Source organism: Chionomys nivalis, chromosome 1 (assembly GCF_950005125.1).
Source record: "Chionomys nivalis chromosome 1, mChiNiv1.1, whole genome shotgun sequence".
Lineage (NCBI taxonomy): Eukaryota > Metazoa > Chordata > Mammalia > Rodentia > Cricetidae > Chionomys > Chionomys nivalis.
In genome coordinates, this window is record NC_080086.1 from 135,207,374 (window position 1) to 135,231,733 (window position 24,360).

General features: G+C 43.5%; 1 protein-coding gene across 1 annotated transcript in view; it reads right to left on the minus strand.

Moving 5' to 3' along the window:
* Babam2 (BRISC and BRCA1 A complex member 2) overlaps positions 1–24,360 on the minus strand; it is a 388,193-nt gene that overhangs the window by 75,529 nt on the left and 288,304 nt on the right. The window contains exons 8-9 of the mRNA XM_057773524.1: positions 5,565–5,664; positions 1,550–1,620 (exon numbers count right to left, since the gene is read on the minus strand). Of these exons, the coding sequence (XP_057629507.1) occupies positions 1,550–1,620; positions 5,565–5,664 (171 nt within the window). The remainder of the gene's footprint in view (positions 1–1,549; positions 1,621–5,564; positions 5,665–24,360) is intronic.

Below are 24,360 nucleotides of genomic sequence, written 5' to 3' on the forward strand. Positions count from 1 at the left end.
GAAAATAATTTTAATTATGAAAGACTTAGGTAAAAGACAGCCATGTTGCTTGATATTGACTTTTCTATTTAGGAGAGAAAAAAACGTCAAGCAGTTGGTGAGAGAACTGCCTGGCAGTTTTCCAGCAGCCAGAGTTCTGCTCATAACTGCGTTGTGCTGTGAAAGCTTTACTCTTAGTTTCATTTGCTTTTACTTGCTCACTTGGTTTTGTCTTCATTTACTTATTTGAAATTGAAATCTTGTTTCTGTTTATATATTTCTATTACTTCCTAGTCATTTCTGAAATAAGTAAGCAGAGTACCGAAATCCCCAGGACCAAACACTGGGCAGGGTGCTCCACCCTTAAAGGCTATGAAGGAAACACACTGATGCCCCGACTGTGCTAAGCCCCAGTGAAGCTTACATGACCCCTGGCAGCACCGAGAAGAAACAGCTGCAAACAGCATCGCTTCTGGCATCCAGAGGGAAGTGCAGGCACACGGGGCAGCAGTGGGAAGAGCCACTCCATGCTTTCCTTGCAGTCATACGCTTCCCACCTGACTCTTGTGTCATCTTCTAACCCCTCTGCAGTATAACTCCTCACTGTCAGGGGTGACGTTAGGTTTCCTCCCAGAATCTGTGAGGCACTGCTGGTGACAGAGTCCTGTGAGCAGATCCGGGAAACTACAATGTCTGGCCCCTCTTCTAGATGTGGGACTTCATTGGATCACTAAACTTCCAAGTCTCAGTGCTCCCTGCAATAACATGTGCCTGACTGAGCCATCCTCGATGCCCATCATCAGCTGAGTGGACAACCAAAATGTGGTACACACAGACAATGGAATTTCATTTCTCTATAAAGGAGAATGAAATTCCAGGGCTTGTAGGAAAATGGAGAGAACTGGAAATCATTATGCTAAGCGAAATAAAGCAGACTCAGAAAAGACAAACACCACGTTTACTCACATCCATGGAATCTACTTCAAATATGTGTGTGTGTAGGTCATGAAAGGAGAAAGAGCAGCACAAGAAGGGAGGAGAGGATGAAGAAGGATAGGTAATGGAATACATGTGGTAAGAAAGCAAAAAGGGAGGCTATTTGGGAGGAAGACGGGCAAACAACGAGAGTCAGGGGGTATGGGGAGGGTACTTAGAGGAGGAATAAGAACAATGTGTATATGGAGAATGCCATAATGAAACCCATTACTTACATGTTAACTTAAAAACTAATTTTAAAATACATAGAAAAGAAAGAGCCCTGTTGGTCACCTCCAGACAACTAGAAGACAATGGAGATGAAGTGCAGTTCAAGTCACCCAAAGTTCCACAGGAAGCAGGCTTTACACCCATTTAGGCACACTACCCTGATTGCTGTGTTTGGGAGAGAGGCATGCTGATGCTCAGAGGACATACTTGGTTCTATTATTTGCTTAAGAATGCTAAAAGCTAAGTTATCCTGGCAGCTCTACGGTAAGCACCGAAGCCAGAATGTCACAGAGAAGGTGCGACATTTCCACATGTGAGAAGCAAGTACACTGTTGGTGTGTAGTATAAACAAGGGAGAACTTACGTGCCAAAGTGACTAAGAAAAGCAGCGATGTACTCTCTCCTTTTGTGATATCCTTGAATCACATACTGTACCTGGAATGGGAACCCAAAGCTGAAAATCAGTACAGCAAGGCTTAAAATGCTTTATTATGAAAAGCTGAGAGACTCCGAGCAGCCGAGGGAACGGGAGATGAACACCCATATTCCCACCCTGCACTCAACAATGGCGGGTATTTTGCCTAGAGCCACATCCAGTTGTCTATTTCTCTGTCTATCAACCTATCCATCAATCTTGCTGAAACACTGCAAAGGAAATTAGAGACATCCTGACAGTTCACTCCAAATACTTCATTTAGTATGCAGTTCCGCAGGAACCAGATATTCTCATAGGAAGCCACAAACACAGTTGTCACACTCAACAGGTTTAAGGAACATTGTCATGTCATCTGCTACCCTGTCCATGTTCAGTTTTTCTTCAGGGTCCCCCAAAACATTGTTTTCAGAGCAGTGTATAATTCAGGATTGGATATGTTATTTATTCATACTTTTAAAATCTTTTAATCACATAATAATAACAGATTGTGCATGTGTGTGTGCGTGCACGTATGTCCACACAAGTATGCGTAAATGGCATTGCCTTTCATAGAGACTGGGTTAATTGTCTTATAGACTGTCTCAGTCTTCTGCTATCTTTGTTACCTGTATTTTCCTATACATTAGAAGCTAGAGCTAAAGGAATAATTAGATCGGGTTAAAGGTTTTTGGCAAGAAATCTTTCTAGGTAATACTGGGCTTCAATATTTGAGGAAGTCACTCCATTGTAGAGGGATGTCTCTCTTGCCATACTGAGTGTATGATGTAGTATGCATTCACAGACACACACCCCACTTCTCAGGGCAAGCACTCTGCTTGTGTATCTCTCAAAGCTAGGGAAGACTTGGTTCCCCATCAATTATTCACTTAACGGCTTCAGCATCAACTGGGAGATTCTTCTTTGAATTATTTCATTTGGGGTTGAAAAATGGTAATGTAAGAAAGTTCTATTATCCCTTTTATAATGTCAGCAGACATTCTCTACAGAGATATTTCATTAAGGGGGGCTTTTGGTTATCTTGAACTCCGATTGAAAGGGTAAGATAAAATTAAAAGGGTAAGATAATACCTAATTCTTTAAAAAAATCTTAATATTCAGAATGAGAAGTATTACAATGGGCGATTTTATTTTGCATTTTTGTATATCCTTTATAGCACAAAAATGACAATTTCTACAAAAATGTTAATTCATTATGCTAGGTAGCTGAACGTAAGTTATTTATACAATAGCTTCTACCATAAAAACACATCCTTTTTAATAGTCTCACTGTGACTGAAAAACCTGGGTCTGAAAAAGCATGGGATAAAACCGGACTCGCTGAACATAACGGACAATGAGGACTACTGAGAACTCAAGACAATGGCAATGGGTTTTTGATCCTACTGCACGTACTGGCTTTGTGGGAGCCTAGGCAGTTTGGATGCTCACCTTACTAGACCTGGATGGAGGTGGGTGGTCCTTGGACTTCCCACAGGGCAGGGAACCCTGATTGCTCTTAGGGCTGACGAGGGAGGGGGACTTGATGGGGGAGGGGGAGGGAAATGGGAGGCGGTGGTGGGGAGAAGGCAGAAATCTTTAATAAATAAAAAAAAAAAAAAGAGGAGACTCCACGGCAAAAAAACCAAAAACTAAAAAACCTTCATTGACTTTAGACATACCGCATTCCCATGGCTAAGGAGAACTCAAGATAAAGTACTTAGCATAACCTTAACACAAGTGGTCCCAATAGCCAGGCTCTACCTTAGAAAAGTAAAACAATTCTATTTATATAATAGCGGTTTATGTCAATTTACAAAAACAGTGCTTACTTTGCAGGCTTAATGCAAGATCAGATGTTATTTTCAGAAAAGAAAAACAGATGATAAGTTTGCTTAAGTGGCTTTGTTTAAAAAAAGGATGAAAACAGTTCTGTGTACTTGATTTTAAAAACAGAAAAGCATTTTAACAGAAACCCACAACAAAACTGGCTATAAAGATAGATTCCGATGTAATTATGGAAACTCATTTGAAGAGACTGCTCCTAAAAGCAGCCCATGTGTCCTCGTTTAGAACAGAGAACACCAATTTTAAAGACAAGCAAAATTAATGAAAGGGAACCAGATAAGAAAAACACTGATTCTTATATTTCTGAGAAAACTATATTCTATTTTTTTTTTTGTTGTTGAGGAAAATGTATGACTAGAAATTAATCTCAGTGGGGAGTTTTACAAAGCTTTGCTTCTCAGCTCTGGACGACACAATTTACATTTTTCTCTAAAATTCCAGAACACAGATTTGAAGGCAGTGCAAAGCCCCAGAATGTAAATAAGAATCCTGCCCTCTACTCTGGCTTGGAGGGGAACAGGGAGGCGGGGTGGAGGGTGTTGTCTCAGCAAAAGCCACCACTCCATGAAGCTAAGTGCCTTGGAATCTGGGCCAGTACCACATGCTGTAGCCTTGCCAGATTTCAGTTTCTCTGACATTTAAAAGCTGATACTGAAGCCTCTGAAATATTATTGTTCTTTAAAAATATGTCCTATAGAGAAATGAACTATCTTCTGAATGAGAGAGATAAACAAAAGATCTATTTTCTCAGCCAATATGAACGAGTCACCAGGAGCAAAGAAAACAACACTTTGGCAATTAAGCCAACTGAGTCATAGTCCATATGGGATGGGAAAGAGGCAGGGTTAATATCTAGTGCATTAATATCTCTAGTTTTCAGCTAAATATATTGGCTGGATATTAACAAGTATATGCTCACACTTTTGGGAAATAGTTGATGACCACCATTACAGTAAACTCAGCTATGTGCTCATGAATATAACCAAGGGAAAACTTTAGATAATCCAATATGGTGGAAGGCCAGCCGACCCAGAATTCTTGCCCCTAGAGGAGCAAAATCCCTGGTCAATTGCTCCTAGGCATGACAAGAATGAAGGACAGATAATTAATTAGTGGCTGAGATAAGAAAGTTGAAAAGAAGGCTGTTTTAAAGAATTATCCTAATATTGGCTGGCTGTAGACACGTGCCTACACCAGATGACTGGGGAGAAGGGGGCTCACAAATGTAAAACCCTAAGAAGGCACAAGATGCATCAAAGATGCAGGGGATATGGAAATTCCTCTAGAGTTGACATAAGTCACCATAATGAAGCGAAGAGATGAAGATAAGACAAGCAGTGGGAGCTGGGTCCTCAGAAAAGGGAAAGGAAGAGGAAGACAATAAAGAGGGACAGATGCACTGTCCTTCAGAGCAGGCAGGCAGAGGCTGAGAGCACAGAGGCTTCGTTAAGCTGTATTCTCCTTAGTGTCTCCTGCAGCAGATCTGACACCAGCAGACAGCAACTAAGGCAGCTCTTCAGTGTTAATGGCTCTTAGGCATCTGTCTGGCAGTCTTCCACAGGGGGTTGCGCAGGCCTGGTTATTTGTAATTCAAAAGGCTACTGCCTAGTATCCCTCACCCTGACAGCTCTCCAGGAATGAATGCTCTTCGAGAGCTGGTAGTCAAAGATGGGTAAGAGTTTGTTCGGCAGGCCAACCTAAGACAGGCACAATCAACAAGGCCCGAGCAAAGAACTCTGGCTCCCGCTGAGTGCCTATGTGATAAATCAAAAAGGGTGGATATGTGGGAAGAAAAGACCTGCAAGACCAAAAGGAGTCAACCTGGAGTCTGCCTGGAGCTGTCAAAGGTCCCGTCTGTGCCTAGCCAATGCGAGACAAACATGAAATGTCAACTGTCAACTGTCATACAGCTTGGGTGCTGGGAGGGTATGTAAGTTTTTCCCTGTTATTAAACAAATGAGTCTGCTTTAAATCTTCTACCTGACTTCCAGCATCTGTGGTTGTTGACAAAGGCCTTTTTACCCCCTCCCCTGAGAAAGACGTTAGGACCTAGCAACAGTGGAGCATGAACCATTAAGGAGGGACTCTTACAGGTCACAGGTCAGGGACTTGCTTTTACCTTGTTGGTGAGCAGGTGGCAAACTTGCGGCACATAATCAATGAGACATCCTCCTCCTGGGAAAGCAGGGATATGAAGAGCTGAGGAGCCGCCGAGTGCACTGAAATAACAAAAGCACAGGGACTTGTCTTAGAGCCGAGGCAAGGGAGGCCATGACGCCCCAAGCAGACTTGGTGTCGCATCACAGCCTGGCTGCCAGCTGACTTGGGTTAATGGGACTGGGAATATGAGCTTCACGTTATCATTAAATGCCTATATTTTAATTCATTCTGCTGCACTAACAAGAGTTCAATATTTACGGCTTTTGATTACTGGTTAAATATACATATAATGTAGAAAACTAAAGTAAGATCCAGGCAACTCACAGAGAAATGATCATTGGTATGACAAAATTTCCAAAACAGGTAAACTAATTTGGAGAGTTTCCTGGAACTGATTGACTGCAGTGGGCTTCTGTCTTGTATATACAGGACAGCTCCTTAACCATTTGTTAAACGGGATGATTGGGGATATAGGAAGGTTGGATAGGGGAGCAGGGAAACTCATATCATAGTTAAGGGAGCCACCTAAGGGTTGGCAAGAGACTTGAACTTGGAGTGGCTACCAGATGCCCAGAGCAATGTCCCCAGTTAGTTCCTTGGGCACCTGAGGATAGGGAACCTGAAATGAACCTATCCTATAGCCATACTGATGAATATCTTGCATATCACCATTGAACCTTCATCTAGCGATGGATGGAGATAGAGACAGAGACCCACACTGGAGCACCGGACTGAGCTCCCAAGGTCCTAATGAGGAGCAGAAGGAGGGAGAACATGAACAAGGAAGTCAGGACCACAAGGGGTGCACCCACCCACTGAGACAGTGGGGCCGACCTATTGGGAGCTCACCAAGGCCAGCTGGACTGTGACTGAAAAAGCATGGGATAAAACCGGACTCTCTGAACATGGCGGACAATGAGAGCTGACGAGAGGCCAAGGACAATGGCACGGGGTTTTGATCCTACTTCATGTTCTGGCTTTGTGGGAGCCTAGACAGTTTGGATGTTCACCTTCCTAGACCTGGATGGAGGGGGGAGGACCTTGGACTTTCCACAGGGCAGGGAACCCTGACTGCTCTTGGGACTGGAGAGGAAGGAGAAGAGGAGTGGGGGGAGGGGGAGAGGGGCGGGAGGAGGGGGAGGAAAATGGGAGGCAGGGAGGAGGCGGAAAATTTTTTCTTCAATAAAAAAATAATAATAATACAAAAAAATTGTATAAAAGGAAAATAGTCTGCAGGCAATCCTCCAGTTTCTCTCCTCTCCCCTCCTTTATCTATCTCTATCTCTCTCACATTCTTATTCTGTGTTTGAATTGTGTCATTCTGGAAAAAAGGCCACAAACAAAAACTGCTTATGGTGCTGTAAAGAAAGAGGTATGAAGACATCTACTCTTGCTGCCAGGCCCGTTTCTCTGGTTATCAAGAACTGATACTTGTTGCTCTTCCATCACATTGTCTAATTTAGCCTTCCCTACAGTTTGAAGAGAGAATTACTGTAACCTTATAGGTAGTAAAGCAAGGCTTGGAGGGTATAGGAAATTATCTGTGGTTTGCACAACTAGTCAGCGGCCAAACCAAGATTAGAAGGCAGGTCTATATGCTTGCACTAGCACCCCTGATATTTTGCTGACATACTTTGCTCCCTGAGAGGAGGGTGAATTTAATCATAAAGGGCTACAGGGTTGGGAAGAACAGCTGGTGTGGCTGCTGAAGTCCTCAGGGCAGGATGTTGATGGGGAGAAAGCTCCCGAGGCACTCAGATGATCACTGGAGCAGATACCGAGGTGCGGGGCTATCTCCAGGAGCACTCTTTCGCAGAGCAGGTGGGCCAGCATTCCTCTTTATCTTCATACTCCAGCACTCACCCACATCTCAACAACCAGATTTGCCTGATTTGGGATGCGATGAATTGACCACTCTTGGTATTTACCTTTGAACCATTTAGCTGTTAGATGTTACGAAAAAGAGTTTTAACTGGGCTCATTTTAAAAGAATGCTTGTGATAGGCAGTGGTGGCGCAGGCCTTTAATCCCAGTACTCAGCAGGCAGGAGAAGGTGATCTCTGTGAGTTCGAAGCCCGCCTGATCTACAGAGCAAGTTTCAGGACAGCCAAGGCTGTTACACAGAGAAACCCTGTCTTGAAAAACAAAACAAAAAAAAGATGCTAGCTTCACCACTCGTTTAACTCAGGACTTTCTTAGTGCATCAGGATACATGACCCAAGGTCCAGTGTCACACACTGATAAGTGCTGCAGATTCATATGCCAACAGGCTGGTTAGAGCCTGAATGTTGCCCGGATCATGGAAATAAACAAAGACTGATGCGATGAAATAAAAACACTATTATATTTTCAAAGGATAGAAGGTAGAAGGAATGGTTTGTGAGCACCAAACATTTGATATTGATGAACTAACAATAAGAATACTGTGCTGAACATATGGAAAACTCACCCTGTGCAGAACAGATTCCGGGGCTTACTCGTTCAGATACTGTCAAGGACTTGGGCTGGTGGGGAGAAGGCAGGACTAACCCTAAATAGCAGGCTACTGGTGGAGCGGAGTTGGGCTAATTGCTGCTCTCTCTGATCTCTGCAGTGCATCACTGAGAGATGGGGTGAGAGGGTGAGGAAGTGCTGTGGGGATGGCAGGGCTCAGGCTGAATCTGGGAGAGGGGTGAAAGCAATGTTTTGATGAAGAAGCACCTTCTGAGTCAGTTTTCATGGATTAAAATGAAACTTGAAGTAAGTGCTAATTCTTAGAGATGAAACTAAATTGGTATGTATAAATCTGAAAGTCAGAGTTTGAAAATCTTTTCATCCAGCAGAGTTAGTTGAATAGAACAAAAGGTAACCAAAAAGGCAATTCCAGCTATCTCCTCAGCTCTAAAAGATAATCAGAGCAACTGTTTCTGACAATTAACGATTCGTTTTCATGCAAATGAAACTGATAGAGTCTTTCCTGAATCTTAGTCAGGGTGTCTCTACTATTGAAGGCCTGACCTGGCCACAGTGTGACAACATAAGGGAATTATTTTGACGTGACAAAATGCAGGAAGCCGGCCTGTCTGAAAGCCTGACTTAGGACAATGGGGTTTGACACTGACCCTCAAGGAAACAGCAACTCCCAAGTAAAATGAAGAAAGTATCTTTTAGATGGGAGGAACCCAGGTTGGTGAGGGGACGCACAGTCATCGTTCTTGACTTGACGCCTATAGAGTTCTCTCAACTTAAGCATCTCTTCAGTATGACAGAGATAACACTGCTCTTAAAACAGATCATCACTAGCCGGGCTGTGGTGGTGCACGCCTTTAATCCCAGCACTCGGGAGGCAGAGGCAGGCAGATCTCTGTGAGTTCGAGGCCAGCCTGGTCTACAAGAGCTAGTTCCAGGACAGGGTCCAAAGCTACAGAGAAACCCTGTCTCGAAAAACAACAACAACAAAATCATCATTTAAGGCAGTAAAAGGATTAAATTAACAACAGGGGTTATATTAATATCCAAACATCACCAAGCACTCCAAAAGAAAATACTAGAATGGCTCTGAGCTGAGTACTCCATGCCTAGTGGTAACAGCAGACCCTTTCAGGGACACCTGAGACCATCCTCTGATAATGCTCTTGACTTGGGTTCTGAGGGCCTGGGAGCTCTCCAGGCTGCCTTCTCCACAGCATAGTTGTGATGAGTGTGGAAGGTACATGCACGGGAGGCAGGCTGCCTATAGCTCCAAGCTGAAGGAAAGACAGGAGTACTGCCAACAAATATCAACAGTCTGCTTAACATTTTAAAGGTGTCATTTCCCCAAATAAACATGTGACCAGGACATCACAGCAAATCCCTGTAAGGCAGAGGAATGCCAGGGCACTCCATGGTATCAGAGTATATTTTCTGGAGTCATGTCAGGAGAGTTGTTACAAGACACTGATGTTTAGTGGGTATCTATTTTGGCCAGGCATTTCATAATATCTAAACTCCATAACAACCCTGACAACCAGACTTAACTAGACTCATTCACAGGTGAAAAAAGTGAGGTTCAAAGTTTCAGTATCTTATCCAAAAAGATCAATTACAATGCGCAACTACATTACAATGCTTGATCTCGTCCTGGTTCCAAAGCCTATGTCCTGTTTCATTAGGAAATCTTTTACAGAAAGATGTGTCTGTCTTTTGTACGGGTGTTTTGCTTGCATGTTTGTCTGTGCACAAAGTGCATGCCTGGAGCCTGAAGAGGGCTTAGGATCCCCTGGAAGCGCGGTTACAGGTGGCTGTGAGCTGCCATGTGGCTGCTGAGGACTCAGGTCCTCTTGAAGAGCAGCAAGTGCTGAGCCCTCTCCCTGGCCCCAATACTGAATGCTTTACAGATTACCCCTTATTTAATTCCAGCATTCTGGAGACAGAGGCAGGTGGATGTCTGTGAGTTTGAGGCCTGCCTAATCTACAAAGAGAGTTCCAGAACAGCCAGGGCTACAAAGAGAAACTCTGTCTCAGGGGGAAAAAAGATTACTCCCTAAACTGGGGATGGTGGTACACTCTGTAATCTCAGGACTTAGAAGGCTGAGGTGGGGGAATCTATATGAGTTTGAGGTTAGCTGAGGATATGTAGTGAGTTCTGGGCAAACCTGGGCTACAGTGCAGGTCTTGGTCTTGAAGAACAGCCCCCTAAGGAAAGATCTGTTCCTTACCTATATACTAACAGTAGTAAGTGATCAAAACCGTCTGTAATGGTTCTACCCATTGAATTTATCACCTTGTTTGCCTTCTTACTCTTTCTTAGTTTAACATGTCACAGCTAACCTAGTAGGATTAGAATAATCCATATAAAGAGTCTCTTGATCCTCAGTTAAGGAAACTAGGGTCTAATACAATATGGAAAGATCCTATTGTGCATGAGAGAAGAAGATAAAAGACAAATCAGAATGAGTCCTCAAAATCACAAGTAGGGGAAATCTGGGGAGCCACATTGGGTGGGAGGCTCCCAGTGGCATTGGTGCAGGCTGTCTACACAAGTCTGTAGTAAAGCTAAACACATTCCATTGCTTACTCGGAATACTGTATTCTATTTCTTGCTTCTCATTTTAGAGAAACAGATAAAAATGGAAATGTTCTAAGATAATAACGATTATTAGGCACCCAGAAAATGTTCCTCTTTGGAGCAAAGTCTGAAGAAACTTAAACTGTTGAATTCAATTTCTTAGATGTTTATGGAATTATTAAAAGGACAATTAAAAAGATGAAGACATACATTGTGGGTACTGTCAATTGGCTGTTCTCTGCTTAGGAAAAGTATGCATGAAAAGAACCCCAATGGCAACCAAAGGGAGTTAGTCTACACATGAACTCCCCATGGCACAGAAGGCAGACTAACTACACTTACTGAACACTGACCACACATGCATCATGCTCTGCATCAGGAGTGGGGTGATGGCTAACTTGGTTGTTAATCTGACAGAATTTAGAATCGCTATGGAAACAAATCTCTGGGTATATTTCTGAGAGGTTCTCTAGAATAGAATAATTTTAATGCGGGCAGTAGCATTCCATGGGCTAGTGTCCTAGACTGGATAGGAAGGAAAGAGATCTAAGCACAAGTAGCCATGCTCAGGTTCCTGACTGTGGACACAATGTAACCAGCACCTCCTGTTCCCTCCTTGCCACGATGGACTGTAAGCCTTTAAACTGTAAGCCAAAGCAAACCCTTCCTTCCTTAAATTGCTTTTGCTCCAGGGACCAAAAAGTAATGAACACACAAAGGGCTATTTTATCTTACAGATGAGAAGGATGGAAGTTGAATAAGCTACAGAACCCCTCTAAGGCACACAAGGTGGTGAAGGCAGACACATCTAACTCCAGTGTTAATCTGCTCCACTCCCAGGTTTTCAGTTACCACATTTGGCACTTCAAAATTCCTCAACACACAGACCCAATCTCTGCTTCTATGTGTAGCCTGAGTGTGTCAGGTGATGGCAAAGCCCTTGAGACTTTTTCCAGGAAACCTTACTAAACTTAACCAAGTGCCAGATCTGAAGCAAAAAAGAGAGCCTTTCTTATACCAGAAAAAAAGAAATTCTTGAGAACCTAAGACAGCCACACAGATCAGACCAGTGGAATACAAGCAAGAAACATTTGCATTTAAAGGACACAGAGACAGAACTACCTTAACTGCAAACAGTCTGTCTAGCAACGTGAGCCCTAACCAAAGCTTTGTTCAGTAACAAGCTTTCTTAAGTTGGTTAAGCATTTCACAAAAGCCTTTAAGGGGCAGTAATCTTAACAGATATCCACCATCAGGATTCTGTTAGCATGTGAAAAAGCACTTTAAGGAAAGACCCCAAAACAATAATGGGCTTGGTAGACATCCTAGGAAGGCTTAGTAGAAATGACTTAGATGATGCCTGGCCACTAGAGACACAACAAGAGGGGGTTGGGAAAAGTTCTCCCCCTTGCGGCAGCACCTACTCCCGGCCTATGAACTATAGTCAATTCTATCACAGTGTTGAAAAGTAATAAAATACTGGCCGGGGATGTGTGAATTTACTTTCAATTTGTTACACATTTACAAATCTGCACTGCCCCAGGATGGCTTAATGCTCCCGTACTGTGTGGAGCCAGGCTACCTTTTCTATGAACTAGCTTTGAGACATTTTTATTGGATGCATTCAGTAGTTACTCAAACCTAATTTATCTTTTCCCAACTCCTCACCTCACAAAAACAGGTTTGAAGGGCATCCAAAGGCAGATGCAGGGAACAAGAGGCAAACCTTTGCCCCAGAGGAGAGAGCATCCACCTGCTTCCGGCTCAGTGGTGTTTGCTGAAGGCTCTTAGGGCATGCACACGCATTATCTGTCCTGGGCTCAAAGGACTAATGTAGAGGTTGCTGGAGCCTGGCCTGCATACCCAAATGAAAAGACACCAGGAAATGAGATTAGCCCAGGAACTGGCGCTCTTCACTTTACAGTTTGTTTCCACGGTGCTCCTTGCTTGATTTCTTACATCAGCCTCACAAAGTAGTTGAGTGCTCAAACAGCACCAGAGAGGAGAAAGCTGAGGTCGGGGGTGGAGAGAACCTACCCAAACTGGAAACGAAACTGGGCTTGAAAAGTTTCTCTGCACTAGTAGTTTCCGTGTTTGTTTAAGAATAATCTGAGGAGCTTGTTAAAGATTCACAAACCCAGGCCCCACCCTAGAGTAGGCAACAAATGCATTAGGTCTGGCAGGTCGGAGATGTGGTCATTTCCCAGCCCACTCAGGCAGTGCAGTGCACACCTGCTGCAGCTGGCGTTCTTCACTCTGACCATGTTCAGACACGGGGCACAGCAGAGGTGGGGAGAGCAAATCTACCTCCCAACCCAGAAGCTTCAGGAGTGTCTGAAAGGAACTGCCATGAGCGTTAGGTCAGACTGGATTACACAGTAAGTCTCAGGCCGGCCAAAATCACATACTGAGACTCTGCCCCCCTCCCCCCCCAAAAAACCCAAACCCAAGCCAAAGCAAAACAAATACAACCACCAACAACAAACTAGGCGGAGAACTGTACTGAGATGTCTCGGCAGGCAGTCAAGAACACTGGCTGTTCTTGCAGAGAACCCAGGTTTAGTTTCCAGAACCCACACTGAATAGCTCACAACCACCTGTAACTCCAGTTCTAGAGGCTAGGACACCCTCTTCTATCCCCCATGGGTATCTGATTGTATATGGTTACATATACTTACTCCCAGTATATACATATACATTAAAACAACCAACAAAAAACCCCACCAGTAAGGCAAAATTGTGGATCAAAAGCAGGGAATTCATTGCAGATGGCAGACCATGTGTCTTGGGCCATCCGGAGAGAGACATAACTCCTCAGACTGGGCAGGCTATCTACTGAGGAGATGACTGTGTCTAGAGAGGAAACAAGAAGGATGATGGCGGATCCAGATGCCTACGTATGGTAAATTAGAAACAAAATGAGGTTAAGAAAAGCTATGTTTAGTCCCAGAGGGAGTGAGATTGTAGAGATAAAGAACTCAGGGCTTCTAGAATGAATCACAGGCAACCTTATTACTTAACTTTCTCCTTTGTTCTGACAACTTCCAAATCTATAACTCTAGATCAGACTGGTATTATAATCAGGATCCAGATAATATACTTCAACAGATTGACAGCAAACACTGGCTAATCAATCAGCGGTTCCTGCACGCATCCCACTTCAGTAATGACAACTCTTGCCTCTTAGTTCCTCAATGGAAAGCCTCAGCCACCATTCCCACCCCCTGCCTCTTCTCTGACAGGCCATATTCAGTGAGCTGGGACCAACTCTACCACCGCCCGCCTGGCTCACTGCCCGTCTAGGACTGTCCCCACTCTTCTCTTCCCAGTCAACCTTGGGGGTTTCTCCCTCCTCTTCAGGTCTTACCCCAACGCCATCTTCTCACTGAACCTGGCTGTACCCTTTTCTGTTGTGCTTCTTCCTAAGGCCTGTACCCCCCAAAGACACCCAGTTTGCTATACTAATTTGCCACTGACTTTCCTGACCATTATTTATTAGAATGCAAATTCTTCCAGAATGGGGAACTTTGTGAATTTTGTTTATGTGAGTAACCCCAGAAACAAGAATAATGACAAACTGTACTGGGTTCCCAATAAATATTTGTAGTATAAGTTGAACATTCTTAATCTGAAAAACTGAAATCCCAAATGCTGCAAAACTAAAAGCTTTTTAAGGGGCAACTGATGCCCTGGTGGAGGATTCCATGCCCAATCTCACCCAACAAGCTGCAGGTAAAACACAGGCACAGGGCTGAGGAGATACCGCAGTGGGGTAAGAGCAGTTTGCTGAATGAGTATGAAATCCCTAGTTCAAACCCCTGGCTCAGACATGAAGACTGGGTATGGCTGCACATGCTTGTAACCCAAGCGCTGTGGGTAGCTGAGACAGGAGGACCACTGGGGCTTGTGGCCACCAGTCTAGACCCAGGTAGAGTGAGAGGCCCTGTTTCAAGAGATTAAGGCAGACATTTTCTTCTGGCCTCCCATTATGTATAGATTGTACAAATAATGTAAGTAGACACATACCAGTACACTAAAATTATTATATGAGACTAATTTCGAACTATGTTTATAAGGTACAAATGAACTTAAATTAATTTCCTGTTAGACTTGGGTCCCATCTTTAGGCATAAGGAAATATTCTAAAATATTAAGAAAAAATATGACACACTTCCGGTCCCAAGCCTTTCAGATAAGAAACATTCAACCTGTATGAAAATCAGATGGCTACAGTGAAAGCTAATGCTGAATTTCCCAAATGAACACCAAAACTAACAGACATTCTGAAATGGTTATTAGGGAAGGAAGACTTAAGAGTGTAGGGGTCAGCAAACATTTTTGGTGAAGAGTTAGCTAATAAATATTGCTTCTGCTGCTTTAGAAGATATGTAAACGAATGTGCATGGCTGTGTTCCAATGCAGTTTTATTTATAGCTATAGAAAATTGAATTTCATATAGTTTTTACAAGCTATAAAACATGCTTCTTTACATGCTTTTCTAACTGTGGAAAAACATAAAAGTCATTCTTAACAGGTGGGCCACAGCTTTTGGACTCTTGATTTAGGATGAGTTGATTGTTCTACAGAGGCTAAAACAAAAGGTAAACACAAAACAAAACAAAAACAAACCAAAACCGGAAACACTGAAGAAGAGACGCAGGCAAAAGGCCCAGGATGGGAACATTCTCAGCAACAAAAGCCAGGCCCCCCTGGAACCGTTAGTGTTGGTGCAGCGTGAGCTTCTTTGGGCATGGGTGAGGAGCACACGAGGCAGCTCATGAACCGTGGGAGTTCTTACGATGGCACTAGATTGCAACTGTGCAAGAGAGAGCTATTTATATGATTCCGAGCGAAGTTTGAGACATATTCTGGTGTTTTTTACTTCTATGTTAGGTGAAAAAGCTGCCTACAAAAGCCTGCCTCCCACCCAAAATACTAGCTGTTAGCTGGTGACTGATCCTCAGAAATATTAAGATGAATCATATATGCTCTTTTCACAGTGCAAAAAGAGATAATTTTAAAACTCTGAAAATGTCACTTTGGGTAGTCACAAACCACACAATAGAAAAGCTGTCCAGCCGTAGAGTTGTAAACCAAGGGAACCTGTTCCTCTGTGGACATATTTCGTGTCTTCTAAACTGTGACGCTTCTCTAGGCCGCGCCTCCAACACTGCAGTGTTGAAATGACAAGATGTTGAAAGGCGTTCAGTGTCTAGGCTGGAAGACGGCCTCCGCTCCTCGTGCCTCTTCCCTGGGTGCCCCACACTCTCAAGCTGAGGAACCCACGCCCTTTCTCAAGCAGCTGCCCTCTCACCTACACCAGCCCGTGGCTTTCCTGGCTTGCCCTTGCTTGGTCTCCAAGGCACCAGCTGCTGGCAGAGCCTGGCCTTTCCCCATCACAGAGAGAACTGTTTCTTCCTCCTGCCTGCACAGAGAAGCAGGTATTTTTGGCTTTGACTCCTAAGATGTGTTTTATTTCTCTTGTTACTAAGCAGGTCACCGCCACCCTCTTTTTCTGCAGTGTCATCATTTTCCCACATGGCCCTGTTTGGCACTGGAGGGAGAACCACATCAAATGGAGGAATGCAACCACACACTGCCTTGAGAAGCAAGGGAAGCCACAGGGTGTGCGTGCGTGCGTGTGTGTGTGTGTGTGTGTGTGTGTGTGTGCAAAATGACCATTTGGGGGGCTTGTTCTCCCATAATCAAATCCTCCCTATCATGTTAACAATGTGGTGGTGTGTCAAAACATTGGAATTCTGCTTCAATCAGCAACCCAGAGCTTAATAGAAAAATGAAGCAACAAAATGTTGGTTTCGCTGTTAACTTGAGGCTGGCCTTGTACTTAGCATAGGAGCATTTGTTTCTTTATGGCATTCTGGCCAAACCTTCAAAGACTGTGTGACCTCTGGGCTATCCACAGAGGCCTAAGGTAGTATCTTTACCAACCTTTAGGCATGTTTCTTATTTATGTATACTGATGCTGGGGACTGACCTCATTGGTTCATGTTTCTAATTAACTCTCACTTGTCCTGAGCAGACTATCTACCACTGACCTCCCAGGCCTTCCCTGGAGGACACTGTTCTAGAAGTGCAAGTCCTAAATCCGGCAAACAAAGAAGAGCAGCGAAGCAATTTGCTTATAAACATTTTGGACACTGATGGAGACACGAGGAGCGAGCAGGAGGACCTTGCCTGGCCAGTATGAACAAGGCCCTGCCTGGTTCCATTCTAGGCTCTGTAAGGAAAAAAACTAAACCCAACCAGCTATGTTTATGTTGTGAGCAGCAGCGCAGGCAGGTCTGGTTCCATGATCCTTACAACATCTGTAGTTATCACAAATGGGCCTGTATCAACTGACTGCTGGCTAGTTAATTAAAAGCATGTGTCCAACAACTAAACCACTCAGGAACTAAAATAAGATGCCTCGAGCCCAAGCAGAATGTTTAGAAGTCACATTCAATGTCTTTAGGATATAGTGCTATGGCTGATGTTTAATGACAGCTGGCTCGTGCGCATCATCATGGAAAACAGCACTTAGAGGCGGGAGCACTTGTAGTGATTTTATCTTTGTGACTAACATGGGCAATTAAGCGGTTCATAAAATGAATGTCGGTATTTTTGTTGTTGTTTTGGTTTGGCTTGCATGCCATTTTGGCTAATGTTGGAATTGGCCTGTTCTCGAACATCATCTGTAGAATGTGTAAGCTATCTGCAGTACCAGGCAGTGGATCTCCCCTTTCTTCTGATCCTTCATACCACATGTAGGCAATGTGAATGCCTTTCAGAGACTCTCTTGGAGCTGGAAGAGACATGTGTCTTTTGAAAATAACAAAATCCTATAGCCGGTTCTGTTGCAGACCCAATGGATCAACTGTGCAATGGGCCGCCCTAGCACGAGGATCACTGTCAAGCACACAGAAGATGAAGATATTGATCTAGCCTTTCCGGCTAACATGTAACTGGTGTTCTCCCAATCTGGGGATGTGCAGCCTGCCAGATGTTCAGATCCACCTTCAAGAGCCGATCGCCCATGTAATTCTATTTGCCCACTACCTTCCCTCCCCTGTGTCAAGGCCCTTAGTCGCCTTCCCCACAACTCCTGGAAGCTTTCCAGGAGGACAGACCATGATCATGTCAAAGAGTTGACTGATGAAGGGAAGGAGGATGGAGCCACACTGCTAGGACTGCAGGTAGGTGCTTGCTTCTGAAGACCTGACGGTAGCTGGTAACCACCAAATGCCTAGAGGTTGGATATAGGATGTTGTCATACTGCCCAAGTTGGACACAGATAACGGATAGCAGCACACAACCCACTTCCCCACCATCTTCCCAAAGCTAATGGCAAGCAGGAGACCTTTTGGGAGCAGGCTGCAGAGAGGAAGTTGAGGAGAAAAGATGATGGAAAGGAATAGGTAGGAATTTGGAGTGGTGATGGACTAAGGACGCTAGCTGTAGTCAGTATTTTATCCCCCAAAATGTATTCCATGGTTTCCCATCACTTGGCATCTTACCTCATTAGATAGCTCCCTTATAATGGAATAGTGGGGTCTCAGTTCTGTTAACAGCCACCTGTGCAAAACTGGAGAGCTGCTGTTGAAAAGCAGGACTTATTTATTATTTTTAATTAAAAATCATCCTAAACACTATTTAATTAAAATTTCTCAAATAGGTAGTTAACAGCCATGACAGTAATGGTGGCCTAACCATTTCCAGGCAAGGCTACAGGACATGACTGAGGTGCAGCCACAGGGCAATCTACTGCCGAGGGGAACAGGGCTTGAGGACCTGCCGCTCACAAGAATATACTCTCCCGCCCTCTCTTCCTTCCTCTTCCCTTCTTTTTCTTACAGAGGAAGAAAGACTTAGTCAGAAAGGGAATGGATTTTGGTAACTGTAGGTGAGGCCAAGGCCATTTTCACTGGCCAAATATTATTGAAGATGGTCCAGTGACTTTTTTCAAAATGGCTTTCTTGATTGTTTGAAAAATTTGAATACTATTACTTTTTTTAAGCATTCAAAACCAAAACAGTCAAACTTTACTAATGGAGCACTTTTATAGCACAGAAGGGAATTACATGATTATGAGTACTCCTGTTTCTATATGAGAGAAATGCATAAGGACTATATCAATGGTATCAATGGACATGAAGTGATATCAACTTTACTCCATGGAAGGACGCACAGAATGGACCTCTTCAGTTCAACACTCTCAGCAGTCCTGGTATTCTCCAGAAGCACACTCCCACAGAACTCAGTGCAGACACACATAGTCATGGAGGGGGAGGCAAGGAACACCCATAACTTCTGAGCTACCCTACAGCTCTAAGCATCAGATTATTCCTAATCTCCCACAGAGGTTTCGGCCAATCAGAGAAGAGCATAGGCTCATCTCAGCATCTCCATTTCCCACCCAGACAGAGTGTGTATCAGCACAGGCCGCTACTAACTCAGGGCAATTCACATTCTAGATGATTCCTCATTTCACTGGGGCAAGGACAACCTTAAGTTCACTTATATCATGCCCTCAAACTATTAAGTTGTAGGTGTGTTCACTGCTTGAGCAGATTCAACCTATACAAACCTATTGGGCATCGTGTATCTGAGAGACACTAGCCTCACAGGAAGGCAGGACTGAAGCTAAATGCGGGGGCGACGAAATGACAAGCCACAAGAGGAGGCATGTAAACACCACTTCACAGCGGCGGAATGAGGAGCTAAATACACTACAGTGATCTTCCACTGGGGGCTGTGTAGCCACCAGACAGAATGAGTGCGAGTGACCCACAGATTCCAGTTTAGAAAAACGACCAGGATATGTTATAAGGGAACACAGCAAATGGTAGGATCATATCTAATATAGCATAGATTGTTGTAGCTAAATTAGAGGAACAAAAAAATTAATTAGAAATACACCAAACTCATTTAACAGAATTATTGCAAAAATAAATAAAAAAAAGTCTATGTACTTCTCCTTTCACAATAAATGATGTCTCCCCTCTAACGTTTCATTGGGGCTGAGATTTGAGAGGCTCTGCTGTCTTGAGGAAGAGGAAGAGGTCCCACCCAAGCCAGTATGTGGTTGGCACAGTTCAATCGTGGGAATCTTTAAAGAAAAGGAGAATGCAGGGGAGCGGGAGAGGAGATGTGAGGGGTTACGAAAGCTCTGAAATGTGTATGGAACTGCACCAACAACTCCTGACCCTGACGGAAGAAGAGAGCTCTGTGCTATGGAAGGGGAAAGCGCTAGAAACCCAATGACTTCTAGTTTGATATCAGTCATCTAACAGAGAGCCTAAATTCTCTCAGCAGCCTGAATGAGCCAGGGGAAATATTTTCTACCTCAGTCTCCAGGACGTCATACAGCCCCTTGTGATTAACTGCTAAAGACTCAACCAGGCCTTGAACTTTAGGAATCTAAGACAATAAACCTGGGCTATTTTAAACTGATAAGTGTTGGTAACTAGTTAGAACAGCCACTAACAAACAATTTTTTTTTTATTGTTTGCTTTTTGACACAGGGTTTCTTTATGTATCCCTGGCTGTCCTGAAACTCATTCTGTAGACCAGGCTGGTCTTGAACTCAGAGATCCACCTGCCTCTGCCTCCTGAGTGCTGGGATAAAGGTGTGGTCCACTACCACCCAAACAGCAGTCATTAAAATTTGATGCAGCATCCCAAACACAATTTTTGGAAGAAAGCATGATAAGCCGAGGTGAAGTAACAAAATAAGTAATGATAGAAACAGCTCATGTACCATCAAATAAAAAAGAATTAGTGTATTTTTCTAAAACTAATGTATATGCCAGTAAATAAATAAATGGAAGAAAGTCCAAATGGATTAAAGACCTCAACATAAACCCAACTACATACAACCTCATAGAAGAGAAAGTGGGAAGTACACTTGAACACTTCCTAAATATAACCCCAGTAGCAAAGACACCGAGAGAAACAATTAATAAATGGGACCTCCTGAAACTGAGAAGCCTCTGTAAAGCAAAGGACACGGTCAACAAGACAAAACAACAGCCTACAGAATAGGAAAAGATCTTCACCAACCCCACGTCAGACAGAGGTCTGGTCTCCAAAATATACAAAGAACTCAAGGAACTAGACATCAAACTGTTTATTTTATTTAATTAGAATAGCTTCTAGATAGCCAGATATGATGGTACTTAATGTTAGTACTCAGAAGCCTGAGGCAGGAGGATCATAGGTTCAAAGTGAGCTTGAGCTACACAAGACCCTGTCTCAAAAAATGACACCTAATAAAAAACCTTATTTTTTTTTTTATTACCTTTACATTCTGAATCCAGCTATTCAGCGCCCTCCGTGCTCACTTTTCTACTGGCACCATCCCCACAGTTCAGGTGGATTTTCTAAAATGCCCTTGCTCAACTAATGATATTGACTGCTATCATCTATTAACATCAATCTTTCTTCACATATAAAATGCTGGTGGCCAGTATGATATATATTTAGATATTTTTTACATATATAAAAATACACGCATATACACATGCATACACACATAAAATTACACCTTATCAAAAATACTTAAATAGGTGCCAAGTCATGAAGCCTTCATCTTCTTTCCCTCCTTTCTCCTTTGTGGCACTGGGAATCTTGAGTTGTGTGCATTTTAGACAAGAACATGACCACTAAGTTGTATCTCCAGGCCCCTTTACTTCATACTTTGAGACAGGGTCTTAAGTTGTTGTGGCTGGCTTGGACTCACTCTGTAGTCCAGGCAGACTGCGAACTCGAAATCCTCCTACTTCAGTCTCTTGAGCAGCCAAGGTCTCAGTCATGCTTATTTCAAAATGCTTGGCCATGAAGCCTTTCTTGATTACCATAAAATGCAATCACTCTCATTCATCCAGTCAGTCAACAGGTATTAGCAGATCTGGTAGGGAACAAGTCAGGTTTTCGCTCTCATAGAATTTATATTCTAATGTGAGATAAAACAACAATAAAATTACAAAACTAATTTACCACAGTGTCAAACTATATGGCTTATGCAAGTCCAAGATGGGAGAAGCTACCTTTAAGACAATCAAGAAAAGAGCTCTGAGGAAGTGCCTTTAAATTGATAACATTGATAAAGTGGCGTCAGCTACATAAATAACAGGGGAAAGGTTTTCTGGCAGAGGGAACAGGAAGTGAAGAAACAGGAAATGCCCTGAGGTAGCAGCAGAGTGTTAGAGGCACACTGGCCCACGTGGTGGGTATGAAGTGAAGTGGGGGGAGAGAGGGTCAAACACACAGGCAGAGTCCAGTTTAGAAAGATAAAGGTAAGAAATTTGAATGTTATTCTGTTTATGAGAGAGTTTAGCGTTTCTTACTCTGGTCATTCATGGACGTGTCTAGGCTCTCCACAGAACAAGCGCTTAATAAATCTTGAGGTTTACAAGTTAGTAAAGGAGCTATGAGGAAGTGGGGCCCCAACTTAAGCTATTGGATGATAGCCTCTGTCACTCACACCGCGCATGTTCCGTCAACCTGAACTTCACATCAGTAAGTCTGTTACACTGTAGAAAAACAAAGTTGGCATGGCAACTCTAATTAGATGCTTCCTTCTCAAGGAGATCTAATGCGGCACTTTCAGGCTGATTTGGCTCTCGGGCACACCTGAAAGGATCGCGGCTCTCTAAGGTTGGAACACTCGGTACAGGGAGTGTCCAGTTTACCCACAGAGCGGGTACCTCGAGAAAGCCTGCGTGGGAGGACTTTGAGGAAGCACTTGCTCTTAGAAATCATGTTGTAAATGGGGGTAGATTCTGGGGCTAACCCAGAAAAACATATGAAAAACTAATACAGCAGTAGAAATGTAAATTTTCATTGAGAAAGTGACAGAAATTCTCAAAGGAGCAATTAAATAGAAATAAAGTTGTATTAGAAGGAAGTTAAAAGAGAACTAGGAAATTCAGAGGAACTCTGTCAGCACCCAAGCTTTTCAGTGATTAGTGCCACTAGCATCTACGACTGCTACTGCCACCAGCACTGTGACTACTGTGGGCAAGTGTCTCTCAACCACGACTGGAGTAGAAGAATAAAACACTGTCCTAAGGCACCGTGATAGCTAGTTTTATATCAACTTGACACATGCTAGAGCAATCTGAGAAGAGGGACACGCAACTGAGAAAATGCTTCCATAAGAGTGGGCTGCAGGCAAGGCTGCAGGGTATTTTCTTGCTTAGTGATAGATGTGGGAGGGCACAGTCAGCTGTGGGTTGGGACCATCCCTGGGCTGGTGGTCGTGGGTGCTGTTAAAGCAGGCTGAGCAAGCCAGTAAACAGCACACCCCACGGCCTCTGCATCAGCTCCTGCCTGGTGTCCCCTCGGTGATAAACTGTGCCCTAAAAGTGTGAGATGGACGGAAACCTTTTCCTCCCCAGGTGCTTTTGGTCACGTTGTTCTCTCACAGCAACAAAACTCTTAACTCAAACAGGCATCTTGAGACATAAAACAAATGAAAGAGAAGTCAGTCTAAAATACAATTAGGGGAACCAGAAACACTACAAAGTTGAAAAAGGCAAACAGAGAAAGGAAAAAGAGGAAATGCCTATGAGAGAAAGGCCAGCTTTGATCATTACAGAACAAAGCAAAACAAACAAAAACCAGCAAGGAAAAGAAATAATGTTTCAAGTACTTGTGCTTTTAGAACACATACATGTTCTCATGCAAATACAGACAGACATCTCTAAAGGATGAAATTAAACATAATTATTCGGGGTTGGAGCAATCCCTCGGTGGGTACCGTGTAAGCCTGATAGCTAAGCTCTGCCCCAGAACCCATGCAAAAGTAGGAGAACTAACTTCACAAAGCTGTCTTCCATCCCTCACCCCACACACCATGGCGTGTGCACCCATACAAACACACCAGGAGTGCAGGCACTCACAGCAATAGTAAAAATCAAAAAAACAAAACCAGATGACTCCATTTTGGTATTTTCTAAAGATAGAATTTTTTAGTGTGGCCACTTTTACAGAGCAAGTGGAAAACCTAGCTGAGAGCCTCTGAAAATAACTAATATAGCTTTATAGTTATAATATAGAACAGTGCCCGAACAGAGGAGGCACACAAATATTTGCTGAACAAATACACAAAAGAAATCACGACTGAAATGGTATAGGTTTTAATTCTTTGTGAAAGACAGAGCTGAAATGATTTAAAAAAAATCCTCAGGTTACATTACACTTTGAATGCACAGGAGCTGTGATTACCTGCACAAGACTGGGTTAGTCAACACTGTGGGTGTTTGTTCAGCAGCCCCCCGCATCTGGATTTATAGGCTTGATGATGGCGGAGTGATGGAGGTGGTTCTTGTATTTTATATGTTGCTTTCATTGGTTAACTAATAAAGAAAACTGCCTTAGCCCATTTGATAGGCCAAACCTTAGGTGGGTGGAGTAAACAGAAGAGAATGCTGGGAGAAAGAAGCTGAGTCAGGGAGTCGCCATGATTCTCCCACTCCAGACAGACGCAGGTTAAGATCTTTCCTGGTAAGCCAGCTCGTGGTACTACACAGAATATTAGAAATGGGTTAGATCAATATGTAAGAGCTAGCCAATAAGAGGCTGGAACTAATGGGCTAGGCAGTGTTCAAAAGAATACAGTTTCCGTGTAATTATTTCGGGGCATAAGCTAGCCATGCGGGCGGCTGGGTGCCGGGGACGCAGCCCCGCCGCTCCTATTACAACAGCGGAGGGAGAAACATTTTCAGTG